Source organism: Fusarium vanettenii (assembly GCF_000151355.1).
Source record: "Fusarium vanettenii 77-13-4 unplaced genomic scaffold NECHAsca_137_unmapped, whole genome shotgun sequence".
Taxonomy (NCBI): Eukaryota; Fungi; Ascomycota; class Sordariomycetes; order Hypocreales; family Nectriaceae; genus Fusarium; species Fusarium vanettenii.
Genome location: NW_003315753.1, coordinates 4,843 through 28,239, shown reverse-complemented (window position 1 = coordinate 28,239; position 23,397 = coordinate 4,843). Strand labels below are relative to the sequence as shown.

General features: G+C 44.6%; 8 protein-coding genes across 8 annotated transcripts; 5 read left to right on the top strand and 3 right to left on the bottom strand.

Moving 5' to 3' along the window:
- Window positions 1-3,519: 3,519 nt before the first annotated feature.
- NECHADRAFT_105768 (uncharacterized protein) lies at window positions 3,520-4,887 on the top strand (the record flags this gene model as incomplete). Its single annotated transcript, XM_003039210.1, has 4 exons — window positions 3,520-3,669; window positions 3,752-4,553; window positions 4,588-4,684; window positions 4,744-4,887. Exons 1-4 carry the CDS (start codon window positions 3,582-3,584, stop codon window positions 4,885-4,887), a joined length of 1,131 nt encoding a protein of 376 aa, XP_003039256.1. The 5' UTR covers window positions 3,520-3,581.
- A 539-nt stretch (window positions 4,888-5,426) lies between these two features.
- NECHADRAFT_73296 (uncharacterized protein) lies at window positions 5,427-6,745 on the bottom strand (the record flags this gene model as incomplete). Its single annotated transcript, XM_003039205.1, has 2 exons — window positions 5,427-6,394; window positions 6,446-6,745. 2 exons carry the CDS (start codon window positions 6,743-6,745, stop codon window positions 5,672-5,674), a joined length of 1,023 nt encoding a protein of 340 aa, XP_003039251.1. The 3' UTR covers window positions 5,427-5,671.
- A 5,386-nt stretch (window positions 6,746-12,131) lies between these two features.
- On the top strand, window positions 12,132-12,557 carry NECHADRAFT_89388 (uncharacterized protein; the record flags this gene model as incomplete). The annotated part of the gene is made up of 1 exon (XM_003039209.1): window positions 12,132-12,557. The coding sequence occupies one exon, from the start codon at window positions 12,132-12,134 to the stop codon at window positions 12,555-12,557; it is 426 nt and encodes a 141-aa protein (XP_003039255.1).
- A 500-nt stretch (window positions 12,558-13,057) lies between these two features.
- NECHADRAFT_89387 (uncharacterized protein) lies at window positions 13,058-13,971 on the bottom strand (the record flags this gene model as incomplete). Its single annotated transcript, XM_003039204.1, has 2 exons — window positions 13,058-13,707; window positions 13,830-13,971. The coding sequence occupies 2 exons, from the start codon at window positions 13,969-13,971 to the stop codon at window positions 13,058-13,060; spliced, it is 792 nt and encodes a 263-aa protein (XP_003039250.1).
- A 609-nt stretch (window positions 13,972-14,580) lies between these two features.
- Window positions 14,581-16,327, bottom strand: NECHADRAFT_89386 (uncharacterized protein; the record flags this gene model as incomplete). Its single annotated transcript, XM_003039203.1, has 9 exons — window positions 14,581-14,729; window positions 14,787-14,976; window positions 15,039-15,197; window positions 15,254-15,443; window positions 15,500-15,612; window positions 15,686-15,872; window positions 15,905-16,011; window positions 16,077-16,249; window positions 16,318-16,327. The coding sequence occupies 9 exons, from the start codon at window positions 16,325-16,327 to the stop codon at window positions 14,581-14,583; spliced, it is 1,278 nt and encodes a 425-aa protein (XP_003039249.1).
- Window positions 16,328-16,891: 564 nt separating this feature from the next.
- Window positions 16,892-17,956, top strand: NECHADRAFT_105766 (uncharacterized protein; the record flags this gene model as incomplete). The annotated part of the gene is made up of 6 exons (XM_003039208.1): window positions 16,892-16,922; window positions 16,992-17,171; window positions 17,232-17,383; window positions 17,442-17,538; window positions 17,598-17,621; window positions 17,901-17,956. Exons 1-6 carry the CDS (start codon window positions 16,910-16,912, stop codon window positions 17,954-17,956), a joined length of 522 nt encoding a protein of 173 aa, XP_003039254.1. The 5' UTR covers window positions 16,892-16,909.
- Window positions 17,957-19,267: 1,311 nt separating this feature from the next.
- Window positions 19,268-19,980, top strand: NECHADRAFT_102921 (uncharacterized protein). The gene is made up of 2 exons (XM_003039207.1): window positions 19,268-19,442; window positions 19,570-19,980. Exons 1-2 carry the CDS (start codon window positions 19,317-19,319, stop codon window positions 19,834-19,836), a joined length of 393 nt encoding a protein of 130 aa, XP_003039253.1. The 5' UTR covers window positions 19,268-19,316; the 3' UTR covers window positions 19,837-19,980.
- A 509-nt stretch (window positions 19,981-20,489) lies between these two features.
- NECHADRAFT_89383 (uncharacterized protein) lies at window positions 20,490-21,920 on the top strand (the record flags this gene model as incomplete). Its single annotated transcript, XM_003039206.1, has 2 exons — window positions 20,490-21,548; window positions 21,918-21,920. The coding sequence occupies 2 exons, from the start codon at window positions 20,490-20,492 to the stop codon at window positions 21,918-21,920; spliced, it is 1,062 nt and encodes a 353-aa protein (XP_003039252.1).
- Window positions 21,921-23,397: the final 1,477 nt, after the last annotated feature.

Sequence of the window (23,397 nt, the reverse complement as noted above, 5' to 3'; positions counted from 1 at the left end):
TAATAGAGAGTCTTAGTATTATTATATAAGGGGGTAATTATATCTTAGTAATAGGTTAAGAAAATCTTAAAGGTAATTAAAGTCTATTAAAAGCTTAAGGGCTAAATATTTATTTAAGGTATAATAAATATTATATATATATAAAAGGCCTTATATTTATAGAAATAAGGTCTAAGTAAGGGCCTTATATTTATAGGAGTAAGGTCTAAGTAAGGGCTATATAATTTTAAAAGCAAGGTTTCTTATAGTTAGGATATTAAGAAGGGAAAATATAGGGAATATAAATAATATATAATAGGGGGTATATTAGGCTATAATATTAAGGTTATATAATATAATCTAATACTAATATAAACCTATATAACTAGTTTATCCCTTGGGAATCTTATAATTATTATAATGATAAGTAAGCGCTATAGATAAGCGAGCGCTATAAAAATCTCTTAACTTCTTATCTTTTTATTTAATTACTTAATTCTTAATAACTAAGTATATTATAACTAAATACCGAGGTAAATACCCTTCTTACCCTTTAAGCCCTTTAAAATAACCTAAAACTAAGTATTTAATATATTATTAATATCTATAAGGTTAATAAATAAAGGCTATATCGACGGTAGAATAGTATTTAATCTCGATATAATATTATTCCTAACTTATAGAAATTATCTAACCTAAAAGAATAAATTATTATTTAGTTTATTCTTAACCTAGATTTATAAGAATTTTCTCTACGGCTATATAATATTAAAGAAATAGCTAATTAATTACTTATAGACTACGATATATTACCTATTAATAAGCGCTAGGCTTCTAACTTTATTAAGTAATATAATAAGCTTAAGATATTTTTTTTTTATACATATAATTATTAAAGGGCTAAATATAAAGATTTAATTATTATTTATAATTAGTTTAAGCTTATAGAGAATATAATAGCAAAATATAATATTACTCTTATTAATATGTATAATTTTAATAAGACTAGCTTTATAATAGGCCTAATTATAAGCGGAATAGTTATTATAAGTATAAAAAGGTATAAAAAGGTAAAATTAATTTAGCCTAGAAACTAGGAATAGGTTATAATTATTAGGCGATTAATACTAAAGGCTAGGTAATCTCGCTATTTATTATAATTATATTAGACTTTTATAAGAAAAGTCTTTTATATAAATAATTCTAGGAAATTTAGCTTATAAAATATAAGTCTAATAATCTACTACCCTATAGTATATCCATAGCGCTTTCCAATAGTATACTTACCTAAGCCATAGCTACTTAGATAAGTAAGATATTAAGGAGTTATATATAACTTCCCTCTAGGTCTTCTAGGCTATATAGGGTAAGTCATATAACTTAGATTTAGGTCTTTATCTAAAGACTAATAACTCTATTAAAGCTAGCCCTCTTATATAGGTACTTCTTTTCTTATTTCTAATATCTAAAATATAAAACCTTATAAGTTTTATTTTATTTATGCTATAATTCGGCTATTTCTTATTCGATTTATATATACTCTATATAGTTAGATAGCTCCGGAAAAGGCCCATCCGATAGCATAATCTTTATCTAAATCGGACTAATAGATCCTAAGTAATTAGCTATAAAAGAATAGCCTTCCCTTAGAATAATTTTCCTTCCTTAGCTCTTAATATATATATCTAATATAACTAATAAGATTATTAATAAGAAGCTAGCCTTTTACCTTATACCTCTATTTACTTTATAACCTATCTTTTTTAGCTAATAATTTACTACTTAGCTAATTAGCTATTTATTAAGACTAATTCCATTGCCTATTTACCTCCTATCTCTATTACCTACCCTATAGTCTTTAAAGACTATATAGCCTCTATTCTTTAGTCTTTTATAAATTATAAGCTAATATTACCTCGCTAGCTAATATAAAGAAAGTAACCTCTTAGGCGATTAGGCTATTGCGATAACTTAAAATAGCTAGACTAATAATAATATAGGTCTTAAATAGCTAAAGTACTTTAATCGGCATATAAAGGCCTAATTAACTAGTAGCTATTACCTTTTAATCCTTAATAGGTATAAAAGCTATTACTTAGCTACTAACTAGTATTGCTTATATAGGATAAAATTTAAATTTCTACAAGTCTTATTAGCTCAATGGCTGACTTTGAGGTATATTATAAGGAAAATAATATTATTATACTCTATATGCCCCCTTATTTGTCTTATCTTATTTACTCTAGTATCTTAATATTAGGTGCTTTAGGCCGCTTAAAAAGGCCTATAATTAGTAAATTAAGTATTTAATTAAATACTTTATAACTTATATTTCTAAGCCTAACTTCCTTCTAGCTTTTTATATTACCTATAAAGCCGCTATAATAAAAAGCAATTTTAAAGGTAGTTTTAGGGGAGCTAGGCTTATTCCTTTAGACCTAGAAAGTATTATATTAAAGCTTAATATATAACTATAGACTCTAATATTAGTTAAGGAAGAGGTTAATTAGCCTCCCTAATACTTAGGTCTTAAAGACGCTAAAGACTATCCTTAAGGCTACTTCTTAGACTAAATACCTTAAAAGGCAAATTAAAAGGCATTAAAATAGCTCTCTAATATCTATTCTTAAGGCTCTTAAGTTATTTTCTAAGGGAATAAAGGCAATAATATATTAAATAGTATTATTAAAGTCTAAGAATTAGATCCTTTAATAATTAAATAAGGCCCTTAGTAAGCGGCGTAGAGTAAAAAAAACCCGCCTATAGGATAGAGGGAAGATAACTATAAAGAAGGGAAAGGAAGTGATTAATTAGATAGATATTAATACATAGGTAGTAGCTAAATCGCTAAGAAATAATAATTAAGGAGGGTTAATGCGACTAAAAGAAACCCACTATGGAATATATAATAAGACTAATTATAATAAAAGAATATATTAGATAATTATTATAATATCTAAGTATTAGTATAGTAATTTATTTTAATTAATTAAATACTTTATTATGTTTTTATTTAGACTTTTATCTTAATAGTTCAAAAAAGTGCGGCGCTCGCTTATCTGCGGCGCTCGCTTATCATGCACGTTGCTGTTTTTACTAGAATTTATATATACTAGTAAGTGGAGGAGATAAGGTTCTGTCAACAGCTTATTACTAGGCCAGGGTTCCTTTACACGATCAAGTTGTTATTATTAAGTAGGAAACTGTAAGACGCTATAAACAGAATCAGCGGGTAGGATCGGGTTGCACAGGTAAGACGGGTGACACGGGTGACACGGGGAAGACGGGTGACACGGGGAAGACGGGTGACACGGGGAAGACGGGTGACACGGGGAAGACGGGTGACACGGGGAAGACGGGTGACACGGGGAAGACGGATGGAATGAAAACGGGGCAAAAGGCGCCGGGGAAGAACCGACAAGCAGCATTCTCCTGCGAAGGCCAATGCACAAGAAATTTACATTCTCCTCGGACATATCTTGGGCCACGAGTTTAAGCGTTGTACAACCTCATGACGGAGACGAGGATAATATATAAACAGTTAGTTTCTTGATGGGGTAAAAGGCATTATTATCCTATTCCATACACGAAATCAATTCATTATGGCATCATCTTTTGAACTGTTGCTAAATGAAGCTATCAAAAATCTCGATGTCCCGTCAATAGCAGTTGAAGCCATACGGCGTGATGGTAATTACATCCTTCCCGCAAGCACCTACCAATCGCAGCTAATATATCGGTTGAGGATCTCGAATCCTTTCCATGTATTTAGGATCGCCTTCACCACTCTTCACTTCCCAAAGCGCCATCGGGAATAACACTCTGTTCACATTAGCTTCTTTGACCAAACTTCCTACATCAATTGCTGCTCTACAACTGGTGGAAAACGGCACCATCGGGCTTGACGATAATGTAACTGACTTACTCCCGACCCTCAAGCGACAGCGCATTTTAAAAGGGTTCAAGGTAGATGGAGAGCCGATCCTCGAGGATCGCACAAATCCCATCACACTTCGTCACCTGTTAACTCATTCGGCGGGTACAGGGTATGATTTTTCGAATGATGAACTTCGCAGAGTCCAATCCTTCCATGGGGAACATTTGAGTGCCAAACCAACTATTGAGCAGCGTTTCAATCTGCCATTATTATTTGAGCCTGGTGAAAGCTGGAATTATGGCTGCTCCATTGATTGGGTGGGAAAGCTTGTCGAGGTACTTACAGGCTTGAAGCTCGAAACATATATGTCGAAACATGTGTGGCAACCACTCGGAGTCACTAGCTTCACGTTCTGGCCACATCAACGGGATAGCGCAGCGAAACAGCTGGCAATCTTGGCAGAACGAGACGACGAGACAAAGCATCTGAGACCACTTCCTGAAGGTCTCTCCTTGAATATTGGCGCCACTGACTGTTTTGGTGGGCAAGGCGGATATTCTACAGCCGAAGACTTTCTCCAGCTACTTTATTCGCTTCTGGCTAACGATGGTCGCATACTGAAACCTGAGACAGCGGACCACCGCAACGAGCAAATCTGTGCTGAACCGCAAAATGGAAGATCCATCTTGGGCAGTCGGTACCTTTTACCCTGGAGAAACCTACGATTGGAGTCTAGGAGGATTACTCATCGAAACCGCTGACCATGGTTGCTCGCTGTCGCGGGGCTCAAATACACTGGTTTGGAGCGGGGCTGCGAACTTGTTCTGGGTAACGGATCTCAGGTCTATTTTCACTTTAAGACTAAGAAACGCTGATTTGGAGAGTAGTTTATTGATCGTCAAAACGGAATATGTGGATTATTTGCCACTCAAGTCATGCCACCTGCTGACCATGTCTCACAAGCCTTGATCAAAGCATTCCACGAGGAAGTGTACAAACAAATTTCGGAAGATGCAGCGCGACAATGTTAGTTCCCAATGGATTAGCTAGAATTTCATCAAGCTCACATTGACGCAATTGGTTCTTTTCCCTGGCCTGGAATTTTATCTTGAGTATATTAATACAATGGAAATTTCGACTTACATCGTTACTACCCTTTGTCTAATGGGGTCCTTACAAGACATGAAGCCGTGCACTTTCATGCATTGCGTCCTTGTATCATAGACGGTTCTTTAACCACGTTACCAACGCTTATGTATCAATGCACCTTGTTCTACATAGCCGTCACTAAATATCTTTAAGCCTCAATCTTCTGATTTGTCAAGTTCATGGAGGATTCTCTCGCTTCAAGGCCGCGTGACTTGAATGCTATATGGAGAGAAGAGAAATCCCTGTTACAAGCGGAATAAAACTTCCTTAGCTGCGTATACTTATCTTCCTTGTAAAAGAGATCTATATCACCAATGGTTGCCCGCACATCCCCATATTGATGTTGCAAAGGTCAGTTTCAAGGTTGTGGGGGTGCTTACATGCTCTTCCGTTGGGTAATAGTATTTGCAATGAATTCCGCCATGCTTATTTGAATGGAGTCGCAACCTACAGAGGCTACAGCTACTCTAGCAAACCAACGGAATCTGGTATTTAATATCAATAGACTGGCCAAAAACCCTACTTGGTCTTGGGTGCTTCATCGCTCAAGAGCCAGCTAAACTGGGCTAGTCATAAAGCCGATACAAGAGATGGTTTAAAACTAATTGCCTCCAACTATACGATGTGGCAGATGGAGAGTCTACTACGCGACGAAAGACGCGTCCTCTACCTCAACTGCGGGTAAGCACTGAGAGCGGCTTGGCCCCCCGTATGGCAAAACAAGACCTTTTTCCCACTGAACTCACCAGACCTCGCAGTATGTAACATTCCAGTGAATGCTTTTCCCGTGTAAACTGGGTCTGTCAGAATTCCCTCCAGTCTTGCCAACTCTTTGATGCCATAGGAAGTGAGCTCATCGAGATGTCCATATGCACCTCCGAGGTAGGAGCTGTTCACCTCAAAATCATCTCTGGTGATTTCGTCGGGGGAGAGTCCGATTTTAGAAGCCGTAGCTTTGGCGATACCCAATACTAACTCCGTCGTCTCCTCCTCTGACGGGTTAAATATTGAGAATCCAATCAATCTCTTCACCGAGGTCTGTCGTCCCACCTTTTGTGCAAGTTTGAAACCAGCAACCATCCCCCCTAATGTTGAGCCGGAGCCCGCTGCTACCGCAATAACGTCAAATGTCACACCGAGTATCAACTCTTGCTCAAGCAACTCAAATGCCCAGCGGGCAAATCCTAAGCCGCCTAACGGATGAGTACTTGCACCTGTAGGGATAGAATACGGCTTCCTCCCACGCTTCTTGAGGGTTCCAATGACGAACTCTTCACCCGTGTCAACAGCGAATCTTTCGGCCCCGATGATATCCTGTACTTGAACATTGCCGGCATAATTGTAGTCGGCATCCTTCGCCTCGGCCAAACTGCATGGATACAGAGCAACCTGTAATGTCAATAAAACGGACCGTTTGATAATAATCTGCTGTTGACCTACTTGAAGGCCGAGTCGGGCTGCAGCCGCAGCAGTCTGACTCATGTGGTTCGATTGGATCCCGCCCGTAGTCACAATCGTATCTGCACCCTGAGCAAGGGCATCAGCTAGTACGTACTCGAGTTTCCGAACTTTATTGCCACCAAGCGCCAGGCCAGAGTTGCAGTCTTCATGCTGAATCCACAGATGTGTTCCGGAACGGAGGGTTGCTGTTAGCTGCGAGAGCGGCTCAATGACCAAAGGCCGATCAAATAATAATTTGGCGCGAGGAATTTCGCCGAAGGGTGATGGAAGATTTGCCATAGTCAGTGGTTGTAGGACGACTAGATAATAGTGATAGTGGAATTCTGCACTTTTCACTGGCATTTATTCGAGTCTTGACTGGCGGCATGTCACAAAACCTGTGCCATGAACGGAGTCCAGATTTAGAGCCCGCGATAAGCAATTAATAAGCAGGCTGCTACCGATGGCGACTGATACACTGCGCCAATTCAATTCTGGCTAGAAGCTTCAGGTTTAGGTTCAGGCTCTATTCCTACTCGGTTTTAGCCGCCATCTCCCAGCAGCCATGCCCGGTAAGTAGGATTTGGCCGACGGCCGAAGCGCTCTGAATGTGTCAGACAACTAGCTCCATGGGGAATGTCTGGTACTGCGAACCCCGCTTCAGACGTCATCATCGTCATGGGACGCGAATCAGACGTTCCGGGCGGGGGACATCATCGTCCCCTGCGTAAAAGAGCGAGAACGACGAGGGCAATGCAATCAGAGCAACAAGAATGTGATATAGAATAGCAGGAGGAGGAGAGCAGCGAGGGGGTGCCGAGCAACAATCGACCCAGGAAAAGGACCACGCCTAAGACGGCCGATAGTATGACCGACGCGATTCAGGGCCTGAAATAACTCCTAGAATAAGACTTTAATAAGAAAATTAAAATCATGAAAATAGAGTTCTAGCTCGAGTTCACTAAGCTTAGTGACCGTATGACTGAGGAAGTCGCTAGGACCACGGCCCGGATGGCATAGGAATTGTCGCAGGTGCGAGAGTAGCTTACTTAGGTTTGTAGCGAGCTGGAGCACACCCGGCTATAGCTAGACGCAATGACTGGAGCTTAAGGAGCGCCATCGGCTGGCCGGTCATATGTAGATGTCGCTAGAATCACACCGCCTATTAGTATTACCACTCAACCTCCATCTACGGTTCGATCGGCAACCCCAGAACTAGTATTCTGCACAGTAGACACATCCAGGGTGCCCGAGGATCATATCGGAGACGCTACGCCAGCAATGCTTCGCAGAACCATTAAATAGGAAATGCAAACGTCTAGCAACCAACCTAGTTGGCGATATGTTGCAGTGACCAGAGATGGACGAAATGCCAACCGCCTGAGGGTCATCGGTAGGAATGAGGAAGAACTAAAGAAGATCAAGACCATTATTAAGGCCAAGAAGGCTCCAGGTGCGAGAGTCCTCCGAGACCAACTATACCCAGTCAAAGTTAATAATATTAACCATGCGGCCATCCTCGACCAGGAAGGCAAGGTCCTTCTAGGAGCAATAGAAGCTTTGGGCCAGGAGAATAAAGTCCAGATTGCCAAGATAGCCTAGTTGAGTCGAAAAGACAGCGTAAAGGCATATGGTTCTATGGTGGTATACCTCACCAAAAACAGCGATGCCAGGAGACTCCTACAGGAACGCTACTTCCTTGCAGCGGTGAATCGGCATATACCAGCGCGTTTAAGCGGAGAACCGGACCGATACAATGCTACAACTGCCAGGAGCTTGGCCACAAGGCCTTCTCGTGCAGCAAGAAACAGGTATATGCGAGATGCGCCGTCGAAGGCCACCATCACAGTGAGTGCCAGACGCAGGTACCCAAGTGTATACCCTATGGTGGACCGCACGAGTCGTTCAGCAGAAGCTGCCCGAAACTCTATCCAACCCGGCATGAGTAGGATATTTCAGGTGATCCAATTGAATATAAGAAAGCAGGATATAGTACACGAAAGCATAATAAACGACAAGCGACTCCAAAATTATGCAGTTTTGGCGATCCAAGAACCACAGGCACGAAAAGTCGATAGCAAACTACTTACAGTCCCTATGGGGCACCCCAAATGGATCAAAATGGTCCCCACAATTTGGAGAGATAGCAGATAGGCGGTCCGGAGCATATTATGGGTGAACAAGAATGTGGAGGCAGAGCAGATACCGATTGAGTCACCGGACATGACGGCAGCCGTCATAAGGCTCCCTAAGCGGCTAGTCCTAGTAGTATCAACTTACGTGCCAGGAGGAGATACTCAGGCGCTACGAGACACTTACAACATTCTACGCCAGGTTATCACAGACACAAGAAGAGAAGCTAGTAGGATCGTAGATGTGGTGGTTACCGGAGACTTTAACCGGCACGACCAGCTCTAGGGAGGAGATAACGTTTCTTTAGTGAGACAGGGTAAAGCGGACCAGATCATTGACCTTATGCACGAACTTAGCCTCACCAGCTTGCTCCCCAGAGGAACGAAGACGTAGAGTGACGGAGTCTTTGAGACAACGGTCGACTTAGTCTTGGCATCGGAGGAGTTGACGGCATCAACTGTCCAATGCGCGATTCACGGGACGGAGCACGGCTCAGATCATCGGGCGATTAACACGGCCTTCGACATTTCGGTTCCCGGACCAAAACAACAGACTCGGCTTCTCCTAAAGAATACGCCATGGAAAGAAATCAACGCGAGAATTACAAGCGCGCTAGAGGCATTGCCGTCGGAAGGCACCGTACAGGAGAAAACTGACAGGCTGATATCGGTGGTTATGGAGGCGGTTCATTCCCTGGCACCAAAAGCCAAGCCGTCGCCGTACGCCAAACGGTGGTGGACGACGGATCTGACGCAGCTTCGCCAAATATACACGAACTGGAGGAACCGCGCTCGAGCCGAGAGGCGGGCAGGGCAAACCAGGATAGAGCTGGAAGAGATGGCGAAAGGGGCTACAAAGCAGTATCATGACGCCATCAGACACCAAAAGAAGAAGCATTAGAACGAGTTTCTAGCGGACAATGATAACATCTAGAAGGTGGCCAAGTACTTGAAGTCTGGGGATGATACGGCATTTAGCAAATTTCCGCAGCTGGCCAGGGCGGATGGGACATCCACGACTAACCACAGGGAACAAGCTGAAGAGCTACTATCCAAGTTCTTTCCTCCCCTGCCGAACGACATCGAAGACGAAGGCCCTAGGCCTCAAAGAGCCCCTATAGCGATGCCAGATATTACAACAGAGGAGGTAGAACGACAACTGTTCGCGGCAAAGTCTTGGAAGGCCCCCGGGGAAGATGGACTGCCGATGTTTGTTTGGAAGCAAGTATGGCCAGTCGTCAAGCCCTAGGTGATGGCAACATTCCGGGCTTCATTGGAAGAGGGAACGTTCCCCCACCAGTGGAGGCACGCAAAGATCATACCGCTCAAAAAGCCCGGTAAAGGAGACTACACGGTGGCAAAGGCCTGGCGACCGATTTCCCTACTAGCTACACTCGGCAAGGTGTTAGAGTCGGTGGTCGCGGAAAGGATCTCACATGCTATGGAAACGTACGGCTTGCTCCCGACGAATCATTTTAGAACCCGCAAGCAACGATCAGTAGGACAAGCGCTTCTGCTCCTATAGGAACAGATCTATGCCGCTTGGCGACGTAGACGGATCGTGAGCCTAGTCAGTTTCGATATCAAGGGAGCTTACAATGGAGTGTAGAAGGAAAGGCTTCTTCAGAGAATGAAAATACGTGGCATCCCGGAGCAGCTAGTTGGCTGGGTAGAAGCGTTTTGCTCCAATCGCACGGCATCGATCCTTATCAACGGAGAGTCATCGGAAATTCGAGACCTACCACAGGCAGGCTTACCCCAGGGCTCTCCGCTATCTCCAATCTTATTTCTTTTCTTCAACGCAGATTTGGTACAGCGGCGGATCGACAGCAACGGAGGAGCGATCGCGTTTGTGGACGATTTTACAGCATGGGTCACAGGGCCAACAGCGCAGAGCAACCGTAAGGGAGTCGAAGCAGTTATCAAAGAGGCTTTGGATTAGGAGAGGAGAAGCGGCGCGACATTTGAGGCGGACAAGACTGCTATCATACATTTCACCCGGAAGGAGTCCAAGTCCGACTCAGAGCCCTTTATGATCAGGGGGCAGACAGTCCAACCGAAAGACCGTGTCAAGATCCTAGGAGTTATCATGGACGCCGGGCTCAAGTACAAGGAACACATCGCCAGGGCAGCATCCAAGGGGTTGAAAGCAGCAATGGAACTAAAGAGGTTAAGGGGCTTATCACCAGCGACAGCAAGACAGCTATTCACAGCTACAGTAGCCCCGGTTGTGGACTACGCCTCCAATATGTGGATGCACAGGTGCCAGGACAGAATCATGGGACCAATTAACAGGGTTCAGAGAGCGGGAGCCCAGGCTATCGTTAGAACGTTTAGTACAGTGGCGACGAGCGTAGCGGAAGCAGAAGCTCATATCGCTTCAGCACAACAGCGGTTCTGGAGGAGGGCAGCCAAGATGTGGACGGATATCCAGCATATATTTCTGACTGAAGCCCGAGGCCAGGGACCGAGAACAAGGTCGAGTAACAACTAGATGCTGTATATATCCCCTCAGCCGGTCGAGAGGGAAGAAGGCCCCTGTGGCGACGGAGAACAGGCTGGACAACCAAGTCCGCGAAGCCTTGGAGATATTGAGCTCGTCGGCCAAGGAGTGAGAGAATGACGTCGAAGCCGGTCACGAACTATCCCGGTGAGAGATGTCAAGCAAATGCAAGTGGCCATGGCCGACCAAAGAATCTCAATGTCGATCTTGACACCACTACCATCACTTCTTTTGAAGGAGTTTACAATAGAAATTGGGTTCTGGCCGGAGCTTCGGCCTCAAGGCGGATGAAGACACGGAGGTCCTCTCGGGGTGAGGCGGTAGTCGTCTATTGCCCCTGGCGACGAGAGGGGGCGGCTTGTTGTTGGCGCTGATGGGTTGGATGGTACGAAATATTGGAAGAACTGAGAGTTCCCCCTTAACTTCAGGATCAAGATTAAAGTTTGAAGTCCTAGATGGGATCATTCAAAGATATAAGGCCCCAAAGGGCCTCTCATTGAGATCATGAAGACTTAGAAAAGAATAATTACAATCACGACAACAAGAACTACCCTGCTGTCGAGCGCACTCAGCATCCCTGCGTGACACAACAACACGAAATATGGACTATGATGTCCTTATGCTAGCTTTAATTACGGCATAGCACCGCACTGTTACAGGAACATATGTTTCCAAAATAGGAAGGTGAATATTGGCCAGCGATATGACCTGGTTTTCAAGAGTCGCCGGTCTGAGCTGAACAAACAGGGCTACTCCGACCTCACACTCTTCTGCGGCGGCAAGGAATTTCACGTCCATCGAGCTGTCATATGTCCAAGATCAGAATTCTTTGCGAAAGCTTGTCAGGGGCCATTCAAGGTGATACACTAATACTATTTCTTCTTTATCCCCCCCTCTATTTATCTCTGTGCTCTTGAAATTCGGCACCCGCGCATAACAAATATACGTTGAAACAGACATCAGACCCGTTCTAACTTGATTTATTCCTATCCAGGAGGGCATTGAAAGGTACATTCGACTGCCAGAAGATGATTCTAACATAATCGACATCATGATTCAGTATTTTTACTCTCTTAACTATGAGGTCTCAGCTAGTGGTGTGGATACAGGAGCAGACCTTGAGACACATCATCAAACGGCAGAGACCAGTGATGGCTCGCTTGATGAATCAGGGTTTGACTTGGTAGTTCATACTAGGACCTATAACCTTGTGGAAAAATATCAAATCATCGGACTTAAGACCCTCGCACTCCGAAAATTTAGGGACGCGGCATCAGAGAAATGGAACTCGAGTGGTTTTCTGGACGCAGTTTACGAAGCGTATGGGTCCGCGCCGGAGAATGACACAAGTTTGAAGGAGGCCATTGTGGAGATCATCGTCGAGCACAAGGAACTGTTAGATAAGGATGGAACACGACGTATGCTTAAGGAAGTAGACTTTTTGGCTTATGATGTGTTGATGTACGAGCATCTTTAGAATACATACCTTTGGCAGCCTATGGCCAGATGTCTATCACTTGGCTAACTAAGCCTTCAGTGGCAACTCCTCTCGAGCATGGAACCTAGAGTAGGTAAGGTACTGCACAAAGTGATGTCACCACTCTTTGTGCCTCCTCCACCCACCGATGCATGCGGGCGTCTGCCGGTGTCTCCGTTTAGCACATTACTAAGGAACCTATGGATTCAAACTGTCTGCGGTCTCCCTGCACGCGTGCCGCGAATAAATAAAACATCTATGGCGTAATCGATGATATAATAATTAGCGTCGTGCCCAGGGCAGCTCAAAAGGGGGGGGGGGGGGACGCTTTCAAGGGTTGTGGGGGATCTCTAGTTACGACGCGTGGGCCGCCGCTCCGCCATACGATGACGATGATGACTCCCAGGACAACTACTCCTTAAGTTCTGGGAACTTCAAAATCCCAGTACATTCAAGATGTTAAATGTAAAATATAGAATCCTTCAACTTCTCATGAATCCTCACATCTTCATTCCTAACTTGAAACCCCCCGTCTGACTTCTAGCTGACGATGGCTCCGCGGATTGTGTCGGCGTGTCAAACACACCACTCAGATAGCACCTAGTCCTCTCACAGACAATATCAGCATAGTAAGCAGGCATACACAGACTGACTGCCTTGGTCGTACGCCCATACATATAGCACAAGCTCTGCGTTAGGTCCTCAAGCACATCCGCCACGTTGTTGAATTCCGGCGGCAACGCCTTGGCGTAGCGAGCTCGGAAGATCTCATCGAGCACGATAATGTAGTGCCCCGGACGCGCGGTGCCCTGGATGGCCGCGTGCGCTTGGAGGAAGAAGTCCCAGTTATGCGCCTCTGTGACACCCCGGTCGATGATGGTGCTAGGTTTCGGGTTGCCGGACCGGTCGGCGTCGGTTTCCTTTGTCGGATAAAATCGCGTGTGGTGACGCTTACCGACAATGACGATAGTGAAATGTGGGAGGCCCCTTTTCTGGTCAGAGGCCGGATACACCTCCGTACATGCCTTGCGCAGCCGCGGAAGTTCCTCGTTGACGACTTTGTCATACTGACCCTCGGAGACGCCGTCACGGTATACCAGGATATTCTTAGGCAGGGACTGGTGGTATCCTTTGGTCACTGCAGGGATAACTAACCAATGAATTCGCGAAGGTTGATAGGTACATCATTTCCCACCCATATTAGCCTGTGACTGAAGTCCTTGCGATCTCCAAGCTACAAAATAAAGGCCCTCGTTACTTTTATTCACTTACTAATTGTCATGCGTATATAAGATTCCTCACGAAGAGTCGAGGTACGTGGGGTTAGTGGGGCGTTGTACCTAATGGAGCCTTGGCACAATCGAGGAGATAGAGGGAACACATCAATCACGAGGTCAATCATGTCAACCGTCATGTCAAATCAGACTGCCTAGCCTGTCAGGGCTGTCAGCAGGGGTATGTGCGAGCAAAGGGGCACGAATGGAATCTTCTTACAGAGGTCAGCGGCAATAAGAAGCGGCCGAGTGTGCGTAAGCAGACTAACTTCGGCTGCCGTATCTGTGATGTAGCAATCTGCCCTAACCAGCATTGTTGGGACTTCTATCACCAAAAAGGTTGAGTGGGAAATTAAGTACCAATAATTTTACGCTTTGTTATTGGATACAACCGCTCACCGTGATCTGGTCGGAGGTCTCTACGCACTCGGGGGATAACTACGGGCGTTATAGGTGTGAGGCAGCGTAATCGCAACGGGCAATTGTGATTACTCGCGGATCTTTTTAGTTTAACGGTTAATTAGTCTATTACATCAAGGTGCATGCCTTTACCTTGCTATATAACCCTAGTTAAAGTAGCCTGGTCTATATTGGCTAAAGGAGAACTGCTAATATCACAATCACTCACCTCTTTCCAGCAGTCTGTTTTCCCAGTTACAAACTCTATAATAGCTAATTGCATCTTTATTTACTATGGAACTAGCAGCTCTATCACTCTGATGTCTTTGATAGGAAGGGTCTACTTGATCTCAGAGTTGGGAACGGCGACCTCCAACGTGTGAAGAGGACCATGTAACTGGTAGCTCTGACACTCCGATGTCTTTAATAGGAGGGGTCCACTTGATCTCAGAATTGGGAATGGCGAGCTTCAAAGTGGGAAGAGTCTGGAATAGAGTAGCTACATAACAACATCAGTGCCTTGAAAAACATAGCCAGGAACGGATTTATAACGTACAGAAAACAGCTTCAAGCTCGGCTCGAGCGAGGGACTCTGCGATGCACCTATGATCACCCCATCCAAAGCCAAGAGCCTCTTCAGACCCTCGCTTGCGGAACATGTCAAACACATTCGGATCAGAGAAGACGTCGGGATCTCGGTTCGCTGCTTGATTCGAGGCGATGATACCTTCGCCTGCCTTCACCTCCTAAAGGATTGTCAGCGATCGCCAGGGCCAAAAAGTCGTATGAGGGTATGGGGGTGACGAACTTGTCCGCGGATCTTCACATCGACCTTAGCGACACGCCGGGTAGCAAACGAAGACGCGGTATGGAAGCGACATAGCTCCTCGACGAACGGTTTGGACAGAGAGGGATCCCGAATCAAGGCGTCCAGTTGATCAGGATGGTCCAGCAAAGTTATCACACCCTAAAGCACAATGGTTAGCTTTCGCTGCAACTCATATCTAGAAGGTTTGAACATACCAAGGCGATCATGTTGATCATGGTCAGGTTCCCTGCGACTAGGAGAAGGAACGATATTTGCACAACATCCTTCTTATCCAATTGACCATTTGCAAGCTGATTAGCGACTAAAGAGCTTATCACGTCGTTACTCGGTTCTGGTGACTCTATCTTCTTGTCAATGAGTTTTGCGAAATAATCCAGAAGCTCACTGTCAAGCCGGTTAAATTTCAGTTTATAAACAGCTTCATGAATGCAAGAGCTTACGTGTTGGCATCTTGAGCCGCGCTCGCGGTAGCACTACCATTAGTACGAGTAGCATTACACTTGGTTAAGTAGTCGACGTCCCTAAGGGGAACACCGAGAATGTCATAGATAATCTGTACTTATTAGTTTTTTCCAGTAAGCCAACTTATAAAATTAGAGGATCGCTCAGTTCCGGGTGAGACGCACATGTGACGGAACGCGAAGGGCGAAGTGTTCAACGAGATCAATGCTGTTCTGTCCTTTTCGTGCGTTTATAAACTCGTTCAGATAGTGCTGAACGACACCTTTGATCCACGGTTTACGTTGCTCCACATACTCGGGTGTGAAGAACGCCGCTACCATTTGCCTGGGAGCAGGGTGAGCCTGGGCATTACTACCACTCCAATAGAGTAGATGAAAAAATACCTCTGATGCATATGGTCAGGAGGGTCCATGTCGACAAAGGTCGGGCAGTTTTTGGCTGCTGCTTTGCCCCCAGCTGACATCTCAGGGAACCCTTCCTTCTGGCGATTCTGTCACATTGCGTATTAGCCCCCCTGCAGACTTGTTTGGTAGAGCAGACAAAGTGAGAAGATACCTTGGACAGTCGGGGATCAGTCAAGACCTCGCGAACATCTTTATGCTTCACCACGAGCCATGGATGAGACTTATCCCAAAGCTCGACACGAGCCACGGGGCAAGAAGTGAGACGTTGCTGAAATTCAGGTGCGGGTTCGGCGCCGTTCTGACGAGCGAAAGGGAAGTGCGGATCTGTTGGAGACGCCGAACATGTCAGCGACCTATCAAAAGCTGGTGGAAGTAATTCTCGGTAGACGAACCAGAGGCCATGACTACGTCGTTGAAAGAAGTGGCAGCTCGTGCACTAGTCAATGTCAAGTCAAGATGGCGAAGCGATTCAAAGGCGTGAAGATGTGAACTTGGTTCCTTTTATGATGATGATCCCAAGTAAAATCGGTGGAGGCGAAATGAAAGGGATCTCTTACAGGTCTGAAGCTGGGCCTTTTTAACTTTCAATCAAACGGAAAGCATCTGCCGAGTCAGTTGTATGCTTCTGGTAACGATCTGGGCCCTAACCCTTACAAACACCCCTTCCCCGTGATATCCGTTCCAAGAGTGGGTTGAGCAAGTTTCTCGGTTCAAAGTCTCGTACTTCCGGAGAGGTCAGGTCGCCGGCACAGTAAGTGTGTAGCATTGCATCTCGGGCCATTCAGGAAGTACCGAGTGATGCCGACCCCTGGACCAATCCTAAATGTTGTAATTATAATCCCGGTATAGCCGCATTAGCCGTTCATCAACGTCATTATTTACCCATTTGTCCGAATCGTCCATCATATAGGATGGACTTTTGCACCTGTAGATTTCGCAAAAGTACCGCCCGGCTAATCGCATAAACAATTCTCATTCGTCATAATGGTCAAGGCAAGTAAGTGGATTCAGGTTTCACACAATCATTCGAGCCTGCAGATGACTAAAATCGCATGGTGACGTGCAGTTGCTACTGTTCGAGGTGATTCCACCGTCTTCGGCACCATAACCTTCGAGCAGCTCGACGAAAGTTCCCCGACGACAATCTCCTGGAACCTCCGCGGCAACGATGCCAATAGCCAAAGAGCATTTCATATCCACGAGTTTGGTGACAACACCAACGGATGCACCTCTGCTGGACCGCATTGTACGTTTGTGACTATACTATTGACTACCTTGTACTGACTGGCGACTGACATTGGGCAAGTCAATCCTTTCGGGCGTACTCATGGCGCTCCATCTCATAATGAGCGACATGTTGGCGACTTGGGCAATTTCCAGACCGATTCGAGCGGCACCTCAATCGGTACAATGACAGACCATTTGGTGAAGCTCATCGGCCCAGAGAGCGTTCTCGGTGTACGTCTCCCTTCACACAGCTATAGTTGAGGAAAAGCTTGACTGACCAAGCCATCAGAGAACCATCGTCATCCATGCCGGGACCGACGACCTGGGGCAGGGACCCAATGAGGAATCTAAAATTACAGGGAATGCTGGCGGAAGGCCCGCTTGTGGTAAGAACCTTACTCAGACGTCATTTTTCGTGTTATTGAGTTTTTATAACAACTCATAGGCGTTATTGGTATATCTTCTAGCGGTTCTGCCAACCCTAGGCCTCGCCGTCCTGTGGAAACAGCCCTGGCAATGACGATGAGCCACTTGTAGCACCGGTATATAATTATATTGGATCGGCCCGAGATTCTTTTAGTTTAGGTGAAGAAAGGGAGCATTATTTCTGAAATCGCAAGTTAAAATCAAACATCCAAGGACTATACTTTGTGGTTAATGTGGTAAATCGTGTGCGCGTTTCGTGATTCTGTAGTGACAAAGCGCTGTCGATAGGTGGAGTCTAAAAGCTGTCTGATGGAGGCTCAAGGTTTCCAATGCAGATACGAGCCAGTGACGCATTCGTTATTTGGCCATGATAACTAACTTCAGTTGGCTGCTGTGTGATACATACCAAGCTAATACACCGCTTTTTCGGTGACGAAGCTGTTAAGATGAATAAAATCCCGATAGTGGCTGCTAAGTATAACGACCAAATGAATCACGTTGACCGTGGTGACCAATTGAGGTCATATTATAAGTATGATCATCCCCTTCGCCGTGAACCGTGGCAGGCACTTGCATAGACTTTCCTCCTTGACGTGGCCCTTATTAATAGCTATATTGCTTGACTTCATGGACCGCAGCCAAATTGGAAGAGATATTATAATCAGATGAATAGCGAGAGTACATTTATAACGAATTATTTAATGCCTATGGTCATGATAGTCAGGCAAGGCAGCGATACCGACCAGGAGACGAGCGTGATATACAAAACCCCGAATTACAGAGGGAACACATTAACCGTGAGATCAATCATATCGACCGTCATATTAAATTAGACTGCCTAGCCTGTCAGGGCTGTGGGCAGGGGCAGCTAAGAGCAAAAAATGAGGCTTGGAGCCCTCTTACGGAGACCAGAGGTAATAAGAAGAGGCCCAATGTACGGAGTCATGTCACGACCTATGCCACGACCGAATGCATGACGCTACACGGCACGGATCAACGTATTACCGACAACATTCCTTAGACAGACACTCTAGCTACCTCAGCTTTCAATACAATTTGATTACTCAAGAATACTTGACATTATCAGACGTGATTCGCCACCCTACGCTCAGTACACCACGCCTCGTAGCAACTGCCAACATAAACTAAATCAGGTTATGGTTTACTACGTTGGGAACCTCGACTGTCACAAGTCAGACCTCTCATGGCTGCCGTATTTATAAGGTTGTGATTTATAATGACTAATATTGTTGGGACTTCTATCACCACCTAATTTAGCAGAGGATTTGAGTATCCTTTATTTGGCGCCTTCTAATTAGACCAGACCCCTCATCGTGACATCTTGGGAGGGCTTCGCGCACTCAGGAGATTGTGAGACCGGAGGCTTGTAGACTGTACCCGATGGATAAGCAATACCCCGCTCGAGTGACGACGTACTACAACCCAATGTAGCCGTATTACCCGATCAAGCTGGATCCATATATACTTTCTAGGCGCTATGACAATGATGTTACCACTTGCCGACGTAGCCGTGTTACCCGATCAAAATGGACAATGATATCACCACTTGCCGACGTAGCCCATTGTCCAGTGAGTCCGATAGGCTGCCGACAGCAGCAAGGGGAGGAAACTATTTGAGTCTTCGATCACCTTGCTGATGACCTTCCCAAGTCTTGATGCAAGCTCGATGCGCATCTGACGTACTCTTTTATCCCCAACAGCATCGGACGTTTCAACCATGCCTCTCGTCAGAATCGATATCGTGAAAGGGGTGCGGTCACCCGATCAAGTCAAGAAGCTTGCCGATGTGGTTCAGCGGGTGTTGCTCGATCATTTCAATGCTCCCCCTCGCGACCGTTACCAGGTATGCTTGTTGAAACTGTGGCTGCGAAAATTCCGTTCCAACACTCATCTCCCCAGAAGAAAAAAAGGGGGGGGGGGGGGAGGGAGGTAAATAAAAGTGTACAAGTATTGACAATAATGATTGTCAGATCATCACTCAGCACGAGGACTACGAGCTCATTTGCGAGGACACAAATCTAGGTCTTACGAGGTCTCGCGGATTGGTGGTCATTCAAATCTTCCAACAAGGCCGGACTGAAGAGCAAAAGAAGACCACATATAAGCATCTGTTTGAGAGTCTGTCTCGATACTGCGGGGTGTCTGGAGACGATCTTATCATCTCTTGTTTGGAGAACACACGGGCAGACTGGAGTTTTGGGAATGGAGAGGCTCAGTTCTTGACAGGCCGTTTGTAATATCACGAGCAAAGCACTTTGGACAAGTTCATGATGTTAGTTCTTGCATATAGAATATACCGTCGAGGACAAGATGCAGAGGACTTGTAAATAGGTTAAGAAAGATGGAGGGCGTCCTCGGACGCCGTTCGACATGCAAAGCTGTCTGATTGAAATATCCAGCATGTTTTAATGGGTTGCTTTTACCGTACTGTCGGCATATCCACTTAGCTCTAGTTTCCCTCACACTTCCCTAGTTCGCAGAGAGACAACCGTAAGCACGTCGAATCGGATGCAGAGGCTTTGTGGAGCCCAAAGAGGGATGGCACTAGTAGAGGCGATCGAATCATCAGTTCAGATCTCCCGCAGTTACTCACATCTACCGGTACAGGATTGCTTGGAAACCATGGCATGCACATTCGTTGCCCTGCCCTGGGCACTAATGGTGATCCCCTCGGTACTTGCATCCCGATCCAACCGCTTCATCCGTCCCCGTTGTCCGAATGGAACATGACACCTACCAGGCTAAAGCGCAGAGGATATAATGCATGAATTGCGCTGTCGTTCCCCATAGTCCCTCTCAGTAACAAGTAACTGACTGCTTTCTAAAACTGGAACCCGGCCAAGTTTTGTCTGCCTATACCTACGTCACTTTACAAAGTCACCATCCCACCATGGCATCGAGCTTAACTTTGCAGCAAATGTTTCCCTGGACACAGGCACCGTTGATATGCTCAGCGCCCATGCGTGGCGTCTCTGGCGCGGCTCTGGCCGTCGCCGTATCTGCAGGTGGTGGGCTTGGGTTCATTGCTGGCGCCGACGACGTTTCAACCCTAGAGGGCAAATTCGAAGCAGCCAAACGCCTTGTTGCCGAACAAAAGGCTCAGTCTGAAAGCCCGGAAGAGAACCCGTTGTTGCTCCACACCGGATCAACGCTTCCTGTGGGAGTAGGATTCCTTAATTGGGGTGCTGATATCGAAGTTGCACTTCCACTCATCGTCAAGTACCGCCCCGTAGCGGTGTGGCTCTTTGCCCCTCGCGATGGCGCTGCTGACCAGCACCCATGGGTACGACGGATTCGCGACCAGACGGACGGCGATGTATCAATCTGGGTCATGGTCGGAGATATTGGAGATGCGACTGATGCCATGAAGCATCTCCAACCTGACGTTTTGGTTCTTCAGGGCGCTGATGGAGGGGGCCACGGACTCGCTACCTCGGCCAGTATCCTGGCGCTTGTGCCAGAGATGGTGGACAAGCTTGTGGCAAGGCATCTCGACGATCCACTCCGCGCTCCTATTCCCAAAATTGTCGCAGCTGGAGGTTTAGTGGACGGACGTGGCATCGCAGCTGCGCTTATGCTTGGCGCCGAAGGTGTTGCCATGGGCACGCGCTTTCTAGCGTCATTCGAGTCAGAGATCACCAAAGAATACCAAAAGGCGGTTGTCGACACCCAAGATGGCGGTAGATTCACGATCCGCTCCCCAATCTTCGATAAAGCACGCGGCACCATTTTCTGGCCCCCCAAATACGCGGCACGCGGCGTCATTAACAGGACGTATTCCGATTTCGCACAAGGGAAGGTGACTGAAGCCGATAGCTTCTCGCAATATCAACAAGACTTGGAGAATGCGCAGGTCAAGTATGGTGTCAATGGTCGAATCAATACCCTTGTAAGCACCGCCGTCGGTCTTGTGAAGGAAGTGCTTCCCGCTGCCGAGATTGTCCGGCGTGTAAGGAAGCAGGCCAAGGCGGTACTTGATTGCAATCGGATGTCCAGGCTGTAATGGGCGAGGAGGGATACAACATATCTTTTTGGAATATCTTTCTGGGCTATCGAAAGGCTTGGCAGACGTCCTTTCCTTTTCCTTGGAGCAGCTGGTATGATTACCTGTCAGCTTCTTGCTAGTATTATCAACGTCACAGCTGGGACAACAAGGAGTGGAAATCATCTTGCTATTTCCGCAAATATTACTTTTATATACTTAAGTACTGCATCCTTTACTAAAACTTAGGATCTTGCAGCCAGGGTCGTTATAGGTAGAGATTTCCACTATGCTATTTAGTCCCGTAGTATTAGCTTACTAACTACTAAAATATAGTAATACCCTCACTAGAAGTAGGGAGGGCATAATAAAGTCCGAAGGATATATCTCTATGCTATAGAGGATTATCTAAGATGAAATTTTATATTATATTGCTTATATTACTAACTCTAGAAGCTATTAAGATTTTAAAAAGAAAGAGGATAGAAAAGGGGCTAGTTAAATTACTATTACCTCCGCTGGTCTTAGTCATAGACCTTTATTAGAATACCTACTAATCGGTTAAGACTTATAAAGCCTTATATAGAACTATTCTTACTATTAGGTAGCTTATTATAATAGAGAGATATCTATTTAAATAAGGCATCGATTATTAACCCCTTTAGTATCTTAACCCTCGATATTATAATATAGCTAAGCCTAATCTAAAAGTCCTATTTAGTAAGTTGGGGGAAAAGCGTGCTAAGCCATTTTAGGCTGCCAAGCAATTTCTTATACGTAGAAAAAGGAGGCAAAGGTCATAGAGCCTTACCTTTATTATCACTTTCGCGGGCCCCGATAAGAGGACTTTTAGGCTTCTTCGCGGGTTATATCTTTGTTACTATGAATTAATTAATTACTCTTATTATTTTATATTATATTTACCTCACGGGAAAGTATATAAGATCTCTCTTTTAAAAAGACCTTAAAAAGAATATATAGAAATTCAACTCTTTTAGCTATATAGTTTAGTATATTCTATTCCTCTAATAAATCTAATGCCCCTATATAGGATTTTCGGTACTCTTATCTTTCTAGATTATTAGCATATATTAAGAAGGATATATATTATTTAATTAGATAAGAGAGTATACTTTTATACTACTAATCAATAAACTATAAATATAACTATTACTATTAGGCTATAAGAGAATAAAATATTAGAAATTATTACGAATAGGAAGAGGGTAGGAATTAAAGAGACCCTAAGAAGCTATTAGTTAAAAAGGGAGACTAATTATAAATATATCTTACCTTCCCTTAACCCCGGGTTTAGAGATATTATTTAATTAAATTCCCCTTAAGAGTTAAGACTAAGATAAATCCCTAGAATACCTTACTAGAGGTAAATATAGGGAGATAGAGGTATTTACCTATTATTAATATAAAAGGAGACCGCAGTAATAATATATTATTAATATAGAAAATAGTATCTCTTAATAAGACTAATAGTTTAGCCTTACTTAAAGTGCCTAAAAGACTCCTAACTAAGTAATAATAAAAAGTCTTAGTAATAGGAATTCTTATTTAAATAGTTATAAAAAGCGAGGCTTTTATTGCCCTTATTTTTATCTTTATGACTTTTAAGGAAACCTTAATAGCTAACCTATTCTATACTAAAATAACTAAGAATCTAAAAGTAAAAAGCTAATTTTACTAAGAATTAACTAATTAAATATTTATTATTATAATTATTATTACCTTAACTATAAAGATAGCCTAGAATAATAAAGGTATTAACTTCGGAAAAAAGTCTAATAATATCTAAGGCCAGAAC